General features: G+C 46.2%; 1 protein-coding gene across 15 annotated transcripts in view; it reads left to right on the forward strand.

The window, feature by feature from the left end:
* Window positions 1-12,731, forward strand: part of ASAP1 (ArfGAP with SH3 domain, ankyrin repeat and PH domain 1) — a 370,853-nt gene that overhangs the window by 291,970 nt on the left and 66,152 nt on the right. For all 15 annotated transcript variants that reach the window (XR_016388225.1, XM_089898507.1, XM_089898511.1 and 12 more), the window contains 2 exons: window positions 9,219-9,306; window positions 11,365-11,413. Coding sequence is in view for 14 of the 15 variants with exons in the window: in XM_089898507.1 (XP_089754633.1) it covers window positions 9,219-9,306; window positions 11,365-11,413 (137 nt within the window). In the remaining variant the exon portion in view is untranslated. The remainder of the gene's footprint in view (window positions 1-9,218; window positions 9,307-11,364; window positions 11,414-12,731) is intronic.

A 12,731-nucleotide genomic window follows, 5' to 3' on the forward strand; every position in this document is an offset into this window, starting at 1 on the left:
CCTGGGGTAAACAAAGGCTAAGTGCTGTAAAAGAAGTGAGCAGGTGCTGGGATAGGAAATAAGAGGGGCAGCCCCACTGGTGTGGGCAGGGAAGGCGTCTCTGCAGATGGCAGTGATCCTGCTGAGGAGCAGTCCCCACAGAGCGAAGAGGACAGTCCAAAGTGCCGAGGACAGAAAGCGTGTTCGGAGAACCCAAGAGAAGCCAATATGGGTAGAATGGTATCACTTTCCTTACTCTCTTTCAAGAGTCATTTGGAGGTTTAATTAAACACTCTTTAAAAGCTATTGCTATCTGGGCTTCCCTGGTGATGCAGTGGTTGAGAGTCTGCCTGCCGATGCAGGGGACACGGGTTCGTGCCCTGGTCCGGGAAGGTCCCACATGCCGCGGAGCGGCTGGGCCCGTGAGCCATGGCCGCTGAGCCTGCACGTCCAGAGCTTGTGCTCCGCAACAGGAGAGGCCACAACGGTGAGAGGCCCATGTACTGCAAAAAAGCTATTGCTGTCTAGATGCAAAAAAAAAAAAAAGGAGAGAATTCAAGGATGAACTTAAAAAATACTTTATAGTTGGTATAACAAAAATTACAATTAAGCAAGAACCATAAAAAATTTCTGTAGAGCATCCTGAACCAGTGTTTTTAATTCCTATTTGAATTTCTCCCTCCTCCATTGGAATAATAATTCTCTATTTTATGCCCCTTCCGTCGGCTTCAGGTGGTGCCATTTTCCTTCACCTCATCAGTCAACTCCTCACCCCACTGCCCTGATGACATGGAGCTCCCTCTCCTCCCCCACTTTTTTTTTAAACAGAAGACCAGAGTTGACTTTCATAAATCAAGTTCAAAATGCAGCCTCAGGTCCTAAGGCACTGGTGTTGAATCTTCTAAATAGTCACAGTGACCAGCAAAAGGAACACAGTTGTTCCACCCAGATAATGTTATTTGGACATACAAATAAGCAGCACTATTTCCAAAACTCAGGCGGTCCCTGTGGAACATCTCTGTAGGCGTCTGCCATATTGCAAATAACAGACCTGACGACATTGACGGTTATTAGAGGGCTTCCCAAACTCAAGTTCCATAAAATATGAGTTTAGAAATCTAACTGGTTATGTTTTACAGGTTGTTTATTCTTCTCAACAATAAATTCAGCAGCGATTTTTACTCGATTTGAATCCTGGAGAAGGAGCTTCTCCTTTTCACTGTTTGAATCCCAAGATTATGTATTAGCAGCATCGATACAGAGTGTATTCCTGATACAAACCCATATCACTTCCACCTGAGTGAATCATTATGAGTGATTGGGAGAGGCTGCAATTGGCTAAATGAATTCAGTGATTTGCAGGCCTGACTGTACGTTAGAATCATCTGGCTTCACTCCCAAAGGTTCTGATTTAGTTGGTCTGGTGCTGAAGCCCAAGGATTGCTTCCCAGGTAATTCTGACGCTCAGCCAGATGGGGAATCCCTGAGCCCCTCCCCCATTGTTGGCCAGTGGTGTAATTTAAAAGGACAAACAGACAGGAGGGGTGGGTAGTAAGGTGGAAACCTGCAGCCAATTTCAAGGACTTCTGTAAGGTTTGTGAACTGGCGTGGACCTCATTCAGAACTCGGCCAGTTTGAAGTCTGAGTCTCCCTACCTCCCTTTTTATTCTAGTTGAGGGTCCTTTTAATAGATGAAGCAATAAAATCAGAGCAGTGGGCAGGTCTAAGCTCCTCTCTAAGCTCCTCTCCATTTCCTGAGTCCCCAGCGTTTCTGGGCCCTTTAGCCCCCTCTTCCGGTTCCTCTCTGTCTGTCTGGAGTCCCCTCACTTTGCTTGCATGCTCTTTTCATACAGAAGCCAGGGCGCTCTGCTTCCCCTTCCTCCACCTTGCCCATGGCACACAGCCTCAGTTCACCCTCTGTAACCCTCCTGTCAGACAGGATCTGGTGTTCTCTCTGAACCTGGGTGACTTTAACGGGTAACTCTCCCAGAGGTGGTTGCATTTTTAACAAGGAATACCGCCTTAATCTAGAGGGATGTTGATGACAGTATAGAATCTTAGGTGTCAGCTATGTGGACGCCATTGGAGGAGATATTTGGGAAATAATAGCTATAAAAACAGTAACTACCATGCATTAAGCACACACCCCATGCTAGTTTCATGTTTTCCCACTTAAGTTTCATAGCAGCCTCACAAGGTAGTTGCCGTTACCTCCATTTTAAGGGGAAAAAGTCAAAGTCACACAACCAGCAGGTGCTTGCGCCAGATTTGAACCAAAGAAGTTGAATTCTAGAGCCCGTGCCACCTCCCACTTGAAGGGGGAGCACCAACACTTGTCCAGACATTGCCTTGCTTCATTATCAGCGGAGAAGGCGTTGTCTCCCTTCTCTATGACAAGAAGAATTGGGACTCAGGAGAGCTCATGGCTTCAGGATGGACGACTGGGCCTAGACTCAGACCCGGGTCTGATTGCCTCCAGAATTATGTTTTTCTCTCCACTCTACCGTGTACCTTAGAGTATGAGTAGTAAATTGCTTTTGTAAATTAACAGAACATTGTATTGCTCCAGACAAACAAGCAGGAGCCTCAGTGTGGCTCCATGAAAGCCGGGTATTTATGACAGTGTCTCGTTCTGGCTTTAAAGACCAAGAATTGCACCCGGCATCCCCTTTTGGCTAGTACTCCAGAATCACAAGGGTGTCACAAGGGTGCTGATGCTGCCTGGGCTTTGAGGAACTGCCAAATAAATCTCTCCTGCTTTCATGTTGAGCAGAGATTGTTGGAACCTCTGGACTTGATTCTTAGATGAAGAAGGGAGGGTGAAATTGAAGGATTAAAGTGGTTACTACAGTTAAATAGGAAATGGGAATTTAAAAGTTCTATACTGGGGCCTCCCTGGTGGCGCAGTGCTTGAGGGTCCGCCTGCCGATGCAGGGGACATGGGTTCGTGCCCCGGTCCGGGAGGATCCCACATGCCGCGGAGCGGCTGGGCCCGTGAGCCATGGCCGCTGAGCCTGCGCGTCCGGAGCCTTGTGCTCTGCAACGGGAGAGGCCACAACAGTGAGAGGCCCGCGTACCACAAAAAAAAAAATTCTATACTGGCCCAAACATTATATACTGGCAAATAGTAGGCACTCAGTAAATGTTTGTGGAAATGACTAAATGATGAATATCTAGCACATTGGTCGGATGAGGTAACATCAGTCCCACTTCTTAATCGGGAGCCCCGATAACCTCTTTTTTTTTTTCCTGTTTACAGCATATGTTGATTCTAGAGTGGAACATACTCTTAGAAGTCGTGACAAGTTCATTACTGCAATAAGAAATTTTCAAGAAAATCTCCACTTGTAAATAGATCTTTCTTGCACATGCACACACGTTCTGCCAACTAGAAATCGGTCCTATGGTTTAAATGGTTGGGAGGTTTGAGGGAATTCCTAGTCATCATACTCTAGGATGAATTGCTTCAGTTTGGTCATCAGTTCCTTCTCCCCTGAGCTGTCTGAAGGCTCACTAAACGGATGGGGGAGCTTTAATTGTGGCCACAAGATAGTAATTTTGGAATGTGGAACAGGTGGAGAATAAGTGAGACTTCTCAGGCGTATTAAGTGATCTGGAAGGGAAAGGAGGGAACTGGCCATTCCAGGGTAGGAAGAACCAGAAAGGGAAAAAGAAGATGTTTTCACTGACTCTGCAAATGTCCCGAGGGTCTGTCTGGACAGGGGAACAGCGTGATAAGTGCGGAGAGCTCTGGGAAGAAATTTGTTCGAATCCAAGCTTTGCTTTTTACTTTGTGTAAAACATTGGTCAGTTTATTTTCGCCTTCCTGACCCTTGGTTTTCTCTTGTGTAAAATGGGTACAGTCACTGTACTTAGCCCATAGGGGTATTGCAAGAGTGAAATAATAAAATTTATATACAGTATCGAGTAGTTTAGTTGCTCAGTAAACGAAAACGCTGTCTTGCCCCAAAGAAACCAAAATGCTTTCCAGAAGCCAAAGTTTTAATATACTAAAATTTTGGAGATAAGCTCTTTCTGCAGTGCTAGGTGTTCACTGTGTACCTAACTTCTTGTCAGGGGGTTATTGTGGTTGTTGATTGTGTGCCAAACGTTTGTGTCCCTCTAGGGCATGGTAGGTGTCCAAATAAATATTTATTGAACAAAAAATTGAAATGCCTGTAAGAATCTGAACAGCAGTGTTAACAAGCGTTAGCCTAGGGAGTGAAGAGAGCTTTATTATTTTATTTTTACTTCTATCTACACAGCAGGCTCAGCCTGGCTGGATCAGGCTTATTTCCCAAGTAATTAATGATGTTCACTTCTTGTTTGTGAAGCAGAGCAATTCAGCAAGATGGTGGGGAGAAATAACTTCATTTCTGGACACTAATTCCAGTAGCAGCTGTTTTCTGCTCACAGAAATATGCCTGCGCTAACGACTTCACACTTCCAGCAAAATCACTTCACCGCAGTGCATGCCGAGCAATCTAAGGAGCAACGTGTGGTGTTTTTTTTTTCTTTCGGGAGACGCAGAAACATTCGTCAGAATCGACTCATTCTGTTTGTGCACACATTTCTGATGACTTTCCTAGCTGAACGGCATCCTCTAGTTTGGGTGGCAGAGCATTACGTCACAGGGCTAATACCTTCATCACTTCTGTGCAGGGAACGTGTCCAGAGCTTCCCTAGTGGAAACATTTTCAAAAACCTGCAAATGGCTTTGCCACATGCTTGTGTAAAAATGAACTCTTCTCTGTATAATGTTAACTGGAGAAAGCAATTTGCAAAACAGTATATACAAATTGAACCAACCCATTTTTTCTAAGAACAGACATTTCACACACACACCGTATCTTGTTAAAATCCGGTATTAACAATGACTGTCTCTGGGTGTGAAAGTGGGATTAACAAGTAACGTTCAGTTTTTTCTTTGCACTGTGTCTAGCTCCGAGTGTTTCCTCAGTGAATATGCATTCTTTTAATGAAAAGTAAAACCTGTATAAGGACAAGCCTCAGAGTTTCAGGGAACAGAGCCAAAACAATCTTCATTTTTGAAAGGTATCAAAATTGTATTTGGGGTAGAGCACTTGTAGCTTTTGAAAGATGCTGCTCAGCGGAGCCTGCAGGGGCCGCAGGCCCCTTCACTCATCGTTCAGATGCAGAGCCTGGGAGAACCGCATACCAGGTCGAGGTTACTTGGGGAATAATTTATTGAAAGTCTCTTTCTTGCCGTATCTTGAGTCCCTGGCCCCCAGTACAATGACCCTGGCTTTAATTCAGGCCCCCATCATTGCTCATCTGTCTTACTCTCTCGGCCTCCTCCACCAGCTGTCCCCCTGGATGCAAGTGCACTGCAGATCTCCTGGGATGGGACAAGAGTCCTTAGCACCACATGCAGCGCCCTCCCTGCTTCTCCTTCCGCATCACCTACCGCCTTGTCCCTTGCATTCCCCCAGGTGCCTGCACCTGCCCCTCCTCTAAGCCCTCACTCAGGGATGAGGCTGCCTCTGGAGCCTTATGGAAATCCAGCTCAGGCTCTGGGCCCCGCCGGGCACCAGGCCCGTCCTAGGCCAGTGGTCGTGTCTGTTTCCCGTAGCTGCTGGGCGGTACAGACCGCCTGTTCTTCATATGTGCTTAGATGTGGTAGAGGCTTCATCGGCATCCTCTCCAATGAATAAGTGAATAGGTGTTCCAAATAGGCTTCTAAAATTTCTCTTTGAGTCAATTTTGAAAGTCAAATGACCTGAGAAGATATTAAAATAGAAGCTAATCTTTGGAACCTTTGCTCTATTTGTAATCCTTATTCTCAGAAGGAGGTGTTCTCGTGGGCTGGGGCTTCAGGCTGCTCCTGCGGGATTTTGTGTGGCTGTCTTTCCCATGGAAGCGGAAAGGAAGGAAGAGTGGGCCTTTGGTCCACTCAACCCTGGATTCCGCTCCAGGCTCTGCTGCTTCCTTTCTAGGAGATTTTAGGAAAGTTGGTTAACCTCTCTGTGCCTCTGCTTCTTCATCTTAGTTAGTAAAAGAAACTTAAAATAGTTCCCTCACAGGTCATACATGAGATAGTATATGTAAGGACCCTGGAATGCATTCGTTCATTTGATAAATATTTGAGTGCCTGCTGCAGAAAAATGTGTGCCCTTAGTGGGAAGCAAGATAAGAAGTAAATAGGAGTGAGAAGACCCAGGAAGAAAACACAGCAGGGTGCGAAGGGGTAGGAAGTCTAGGGAGGGTGGTCAGGCCAGGAACCACTCCTCTGGGGAGGTGCCGACTGGGAGAGTCCTGGAGGGAGCGAGCAGGAGGTGTCCCTGGGAGGCCAGTGCCCCTCACCGCCCGGCAGGGAGAACAGCAGGCCAAGAGGCAGGGGCCAAAGTCAGAAGGAGCCTGGAGGTGGTGCTTGGAGGTCCTGGCACAGCCTGGGCTTTTCATTCAGAGTGTGGTAGGAATCACCAACAGTGAGGACTCAATAAATACGTTTCCTCTCCTTTTTATCCTTTCTTGTACTTAAACAGTATGAAAGCAGTTCGTAAACTGTTCCACAGTGTTGTAGCCCAGGGCGAGTCATTTAGTCTCACTATGATTTTAGTCTGCTGAACCGCCGGGACAGATTATATCTTTGTTAATCGGTATACCTATACATTAGTACTAAATGTCGAGAAAGGACTGTGACATTTTGGCAAGTTACACAAACTGGGGGTTTCAGTGATGACTAGTGATCCCGAGCTTTCTGGTCCCTTGGTCCACGTAATCTGCTTCAGCATCCTGCTCTCCTTCCTGGTGTTCCTGGGCTCGGTACTGGCCACACCGGCTGCCTCACCTGTCGAAAATTGTGTTCTCTGCTCTTCAGATTCACGTTTGGGGTGATAGGTCCTTTGTCTCACTGCCATTTGGGGGGAGAATATTATGTATAGGCAAGACATGTCTGTGTCAAGTGAAGTTCATGTTGACGTGGCAGATGTCAGTCCAGCAGACTTGACAAGCTTCCAAGGGAGTGTCACATGTCATTGTCACTGAAGTTGTGGGTCAATCATGCAGTGACTTAAACTGTACAAAACCCTTGTCATCAGAAACTTTCTGGTAATGTACTTGGAAGTAGCCCATGCTTTGAAATGAGAGGTGAATGGTGCTATTTCGTTTTCCAGGATCGGTTGATACTTAACTGAATATTTTTCCCTTTTTTAAAATTTTGTCTCTGTTACTTGGTTGTATACGTTGGTTGTTCAGAAGCAGTGGAGTCACAAACATTCGGGAAGAAAAAAGAAATCATCTGGGTAACCCTCTGTCACATTCACATGTGAATGGTGTCTCAAAAATTCTTAAGGTTTTCAAAGAGATTTCTATACTTAGGTTAAGAAACTTGAAACCTCTTATTATGCATAATCAACTTAAACTTGGGAAGTTCTTCCTCACGTCTGGCTCAAATCTTCGACAGTTTGAGTTCTGTGCAAATGGAAAACAGCTGCAGACCTTCCCCGATAACAACGCTTCACGACCTTGTAGACCATGATTAAGTCACTCCTCACCCTCTTTCCTCTGACTAAATGATGCCTTTAAACCATCTTCAGAGTTCCCATTTTCCACTCCTTTAATCATCTGTTGATCTTCCCTAAGCTTTTCTGCACCTCCTTTAAATGTGGATGCCAGACCGGAACGTGGTATTCTACAAAGTCTCTCCGTTAACCAGGCTCGCTACCTTTCCAGCCTGTCGGATGTCTTTGTCGATCATATGGGAAATCCAGCGATTTTATCAACACCCCAAAAGATGAGGGACTAAACAGTTCGTTTTACAATGGACCCAGCCAAGGTCTGTGGTTGCAGCTGCTGGTTTTGGAGACGGGGGGCCTTTAGCAACCCTACGTCAGGTCTAATCTAAGAAAACGTTTCAGGCCCGCAACCTTCTGCCTCCCCATCCTGGGTTTGGCAGTCAGTCTGTAGTACAGGAATCCTTTCCCGAGCCCTGGTTTCTCTTAGGCAAAACCGTCCTGTACAGGACTTTACTTCTGGTTTCCATGTCTAAGTCACATGTACATGCAAAGAATATGAAATCCCTGGGGGTCTCACACCTCCCCCCCCCCACCAGAGAGCTTGCTTTGAGAACAGATAGACTCAGGACAAAACGTGTTGCTTTCTGTGTCTAATCTCCTTGAAACCACAGAGGAGGATCTCAGAAGTTGTCCAGGAAGAACAGGAAGGTAAACGGAAATGAAGTGTCTGGTGCCCATTATTGAGAGTGAGAGGCTCAGCACGTGTCGTTGAAATATTCTTGGTCATAAGCCACTGATGGGACCTGTCTCTACCCTCTCCCTCTCTGCTTTCCCTAAAGACTTAAGTCGGATGTGGGTGGAAGTGTTCCTGGCATGGAGATTTTCGGAATCATGACTGTCAGCTGGGGTAGGCATGCAGGCCTGACTAAAGAGTTCATTGCTTATTTCCGCAGACTTCTGTTCAAGCAAAGCCCAGCCCAGGCACTCAGGCACTTCACTCCTTGGTCAGCTCCTTCCGGAAGCTGGCATTCACCATTGGCCAGCCTGTGATCTTGGACACATGTGGGCAGGAGGGCAAGAAAGAGTTTTGACCAGAATGATTATGTGGCAAGACTCCTTTTAAGTAAAGCCTACATTAGCATGACTATTTAGATACTGCAGGCTCTGTATGAATTATATGTGTGACCAAGAGATCTACTGGAAAGTGATGGGAAATCCTCATCATCTTTCACTCTCTCCAGATTTTGGGGCTCGTTAAGCAGTGTCTCATCGCTAGTAGTTGTCCTTGTACTTTTGGGAGAAGTAGTGTAAATTTCGTGTTGTAACCAAAATTTGTGGATGCCTGAGACACCGGCTTTGGGGTGATTGGTTACTGGGGTCATTTTGAGTGAATGAAGAAAGTACACTCAGCTAATTTCACAGGAAGATACAGTAGTGAAAAGTGCCAACTCTTCGAGCTTGTATATGTGTAGGTTCCAGAAAGGCACATTTCCATGGGTCATACCCACTCTTCACTGAAAGCGAGATGGATTATCTCGATTCCATTCTGATTAGTAACCAGGATGTTTATACACAGTTAAAAGACATTTAGTAGGCCACCTAACATTTTTTTCCCCCTTCTTTAATGAGATTCAGAATTCCAGTGGGGTGAATTAGACCGTATCAAATTTATCGTGACCCTGCACACCTGCCCCACGGGCACTGGGCCTGTGGGGAACAGCCGATGCTGCCCGTAACTTCTCCCTTTCGTCTTGTGTCCAGTCTAACAGGCAACCCGCCAAGTTGAACCTCCTCACCTGTCAGGTGAAACCGAATGCCGAGGACAAGAAGTCTTTTGACCTGATATCACGTGAGTCCGTTTTCTCCCGAGTCAGTTACTGTGCATTCTGCCACCAACCTATTCCCGTTCTCTAGGTTGGAAACCGCAGCTTTCCCAAGGAGGGCTCCTTGCTGTGTGTACTGCACACGCAGCTCTGAGAAGAGCCCTGGGCCTCTCTGCACGGAGCCCACCTGCAGGTGGGAAGGCAAAACTGTGTCAGATCTGACTGCAGTGGAGTAGAATCTAGATTTGTGCCATAAACCAGACCAGTTCTTGGCCACAAGTACACAGCTTTATCCCCCTGGAAGGATTTTTGTAAGCACACTCCCATTTCTCTCCTACATCTGCTGAATCAGTCTTTGGTGTGAGGCCCAGACATAGGTGTTTTTTAAGAAGTCCCTGGGTGATTCTAATGTGTAGCTGTGGTTGAGATGCGCAGACATAGACTTGACAACACAGGTGTGCCACTGTGTCTGTCCAGCTGATTTGCAGAATCAAGCCCTGGAAGGAAAAACCATTTCCCTGCTTCCAAGCAGAACTGCCTTCTGGCTTCATGAATCAATGACACTGTGCTCTGTCACTGTCTTATTCCACGGGTCAGAGTGTGTTTTTCTCTTGTGATGAGATTGCGCAGTGACCCACCCCCCCCCCCCCAACTGATGGCCTGTATTCTCACAGTCTTCAGAGTGAGGGGAGATTGTTTTCCTCCAGTCTGGCTCCCTGTGCTTTCACTAGTCCCATGGGTGTTCACGGTAGCTGAGGGGACATCTCTTTGTAAAGCAAGAGGATGGCAGTGCCGATGAAGTGACTCACAAATATTCTGAAATCCTCCAGCACTGACCTTCAGTGTTCATCCTTCTCTATAGAGCCCCACAGGACAGGCCAACCAACAGCCTATGATCTATGTGTGTAGAGCACAAAAGTACTTTCCTGTCCCTTGAAATCCTTGTGATGTAGTCCTGAGAATGGAACAAACAGTCCCAGCCCAAAATATGGACTCAGTTGTGAGACTCTGGGTGGAGTCTAAACTGGATTCTACAGCACTTACTGAAGTTCAGATTCCCCATGATTTTTATGACCGTGAGACTTCTTGGGTTACTGATGAGAAATACGAAAAGTTGGAATTATACTGTGACTTCAAAAGTTAAGAACCCCTCGATTTGAGAATCCATATGTTATTAATAGTAATTATTGAATGTCTAATATGTGCCAGGTGCGTTATAAACATGGGCAAACCTCTCAAAAGCCCTGTCAGTTTCCTGTTTCACAGAAGAAAAACCTGAGACTCAGAGAGGTTCAGCAACTTACATAAGGTCTCACAGTGGTAAAGCAGGGATTCAGCCGAGACGCTTGGGCTCTAGTACCTGTGGCGTGTTCCTCTCTCTCAGGGAGATGGGGAGGGGGGCCTACCCTGGAGCCAGTCATATAGTGAGTGACGGGCTAGTAAGTAAAGTCGACCTCAGTATGTAGAAACATTGTAGCAGATCCCACATTTTAAGGAAGAGCTTCCCTCATATACACCTGCCCAAAGTATCCAAGTTAAGCTGCCCTCTCCTTACCTGAGTCGCAGCTTGAGGATGATCCTCCAGCAAGGCTTGAGCCCTTCTTCCCTGCAGCCTGATTCAACCAGAGAGGAGCCTGGGGCAGGATGTGCCTGCTTGTCAGGGCTGCCCTGTGAGTCATTTATCGTTTCTGGAAAGGAATTTTTTAAAAAGGAAAGCCAGTGAAAGGGAAACTGAAAAGGAAAAGTAGAATACTGAGTTCGCAGGTAGCGCTCTCCGATTTGTCACCGAGATCCACTTGACCAGGTAGGGACCCGTCCCCCTTCCCACTTGTTTTTCAAAAGAAGTGCTAGGCATTCACGTGGCATTCGCAGTTATTTTGTTGTATTCTTGTTGCCCTTCAGAAGAATTACATTGACAAAGTGACTCGTGTAACTGCTAAAACAAAATGTTGCAAAAATAAAATTATATTAAAATCCTGCTTTTAATGTGTTCCCCACCCCCCAGGAACTTTCAAAATTTGCATTAATACCTAAGGTATTCTGCTTTCTAAGGTTTTGCTTTTTTCTCTTTTTTTGTATTTTAGATAATAGGACGTATCACTTTCAGGCAGAAGATGAGCAGGATTATGTAGCGTAAGTAGTTCTGAAATAACGGCACGTTATTTCAATGCCTTACATTGAAAAAGCATCTCTGTCCTGTACAGTATACCTTTAAGTTTTCTTTTTTTTTTTTTTTTTTTTACTGAGAATCCTGGTGGTTACTTCTCACCTCTGGGCCTTCCCATGTGTCTCTCCTCTCTGTCTAGGGTGCTCAGTAAACTCAGGTGCCCCCTGCAAGGTTCTGCTGAAGCCACACCGCCCTGGGGGTTTTGCTCCCTCCCTCCTGCCCCGCACCCACTTCACACCCCTCTGGATCCACTGGCTCAGCCCAAGCCCTCTGGAGACCTAGAGCTTCTTTTTTTATATCTTTTTTTTTTTTTGCGGTACGCGGGCCTCTCACCGCTGTGGCCTCTCCCGTTGCGGAGCACAGGCTCCGGACGCGCAGGCTCAGCGGCCATGGCTCACGGGCCCAGCCGCTCCGCGGCATGTGGGATCTTCCCGGACCAGGGCATGAACCCGTGTCCCCTGCATCGGCAGGCAGACTCTCAACCACTGCGCCACCAGGGAAGCCCGCCTAGAGCTTCTGGAGGACAAGGACTGTGCCTTCTCCATTTCTAGTCCCACCATCTGCCCTTGGGGGGGTTATTCAGTGTTCAAGCAGTTCATACCTTTTGCCTTCTCTCTGGGTGCTGGTGGTAGTGATGGGAGGGGGGGGACTTGGTTTTGATGAAGACGTCCTGGCATCCTGCACAGAAAGATGTTTATTTTCCTCCAAGTTACACGGAGGAATTTTCACTGCCTCATTGAGTTGTTTTCTCATGTGAAAGTGTCCAGTGAATTGAACAGAGAAATCCTTTCTCATCTCGCTGTGGAAGGAGGCAGGTACGACAGAAGAGCAGCTGCGTGTTTAAAGGCAGGCAGACTTGACTCTAGTCCAGAATCTGCCCGGTAGTGACTTTGTGACCTTGGAAAGATCGTCCCACCTCGGCCTTCTTGTCAGTAAGATGGGTTCTAGCCCTCGCTTGCAGGATTTTGAGGCTTGAGGTCAAATGTGTAAAGCTTCTCATACAGTGCCCGTTTTTTTTTTTTTTTTTTACTCCTGTAAACTCAAAGTGACTTTTAAAGTATTAAAACACCGTTATGCACTATTTTGTTTCTTAATACTTTTTTTGTATGCCTGTTACTTTAAAATAATTTTAAAGTTTTTTGAAGAATTGGCAGAAATAGTTGCTTTAATTCTTGACCCTTTTGAAATGTAGCCATTTCACCAAATTTGAATTATTCCTCCAGAAAATGAATTGTACTTTAAATATGTATTTTCAGATTATCATGGCAAACGTTTTTAATTTCT

The sequence above is a fragment of the Delphinapterus leucas genome, chromosome 17, assembly GCF_059928025.1.
Source record: "Delphinapterus leucas isolate spDelLeu-1000000601 "Yukka" chromosome 17, BTC_Dleu_Yukka2, whole genome shotgun sequence".
NCBI lineage: Eukaryota > Metazoa > Chordata > Mammalia > Artiodactyla > Monodontidae > Delphinapterus > Delphinapterus leucas.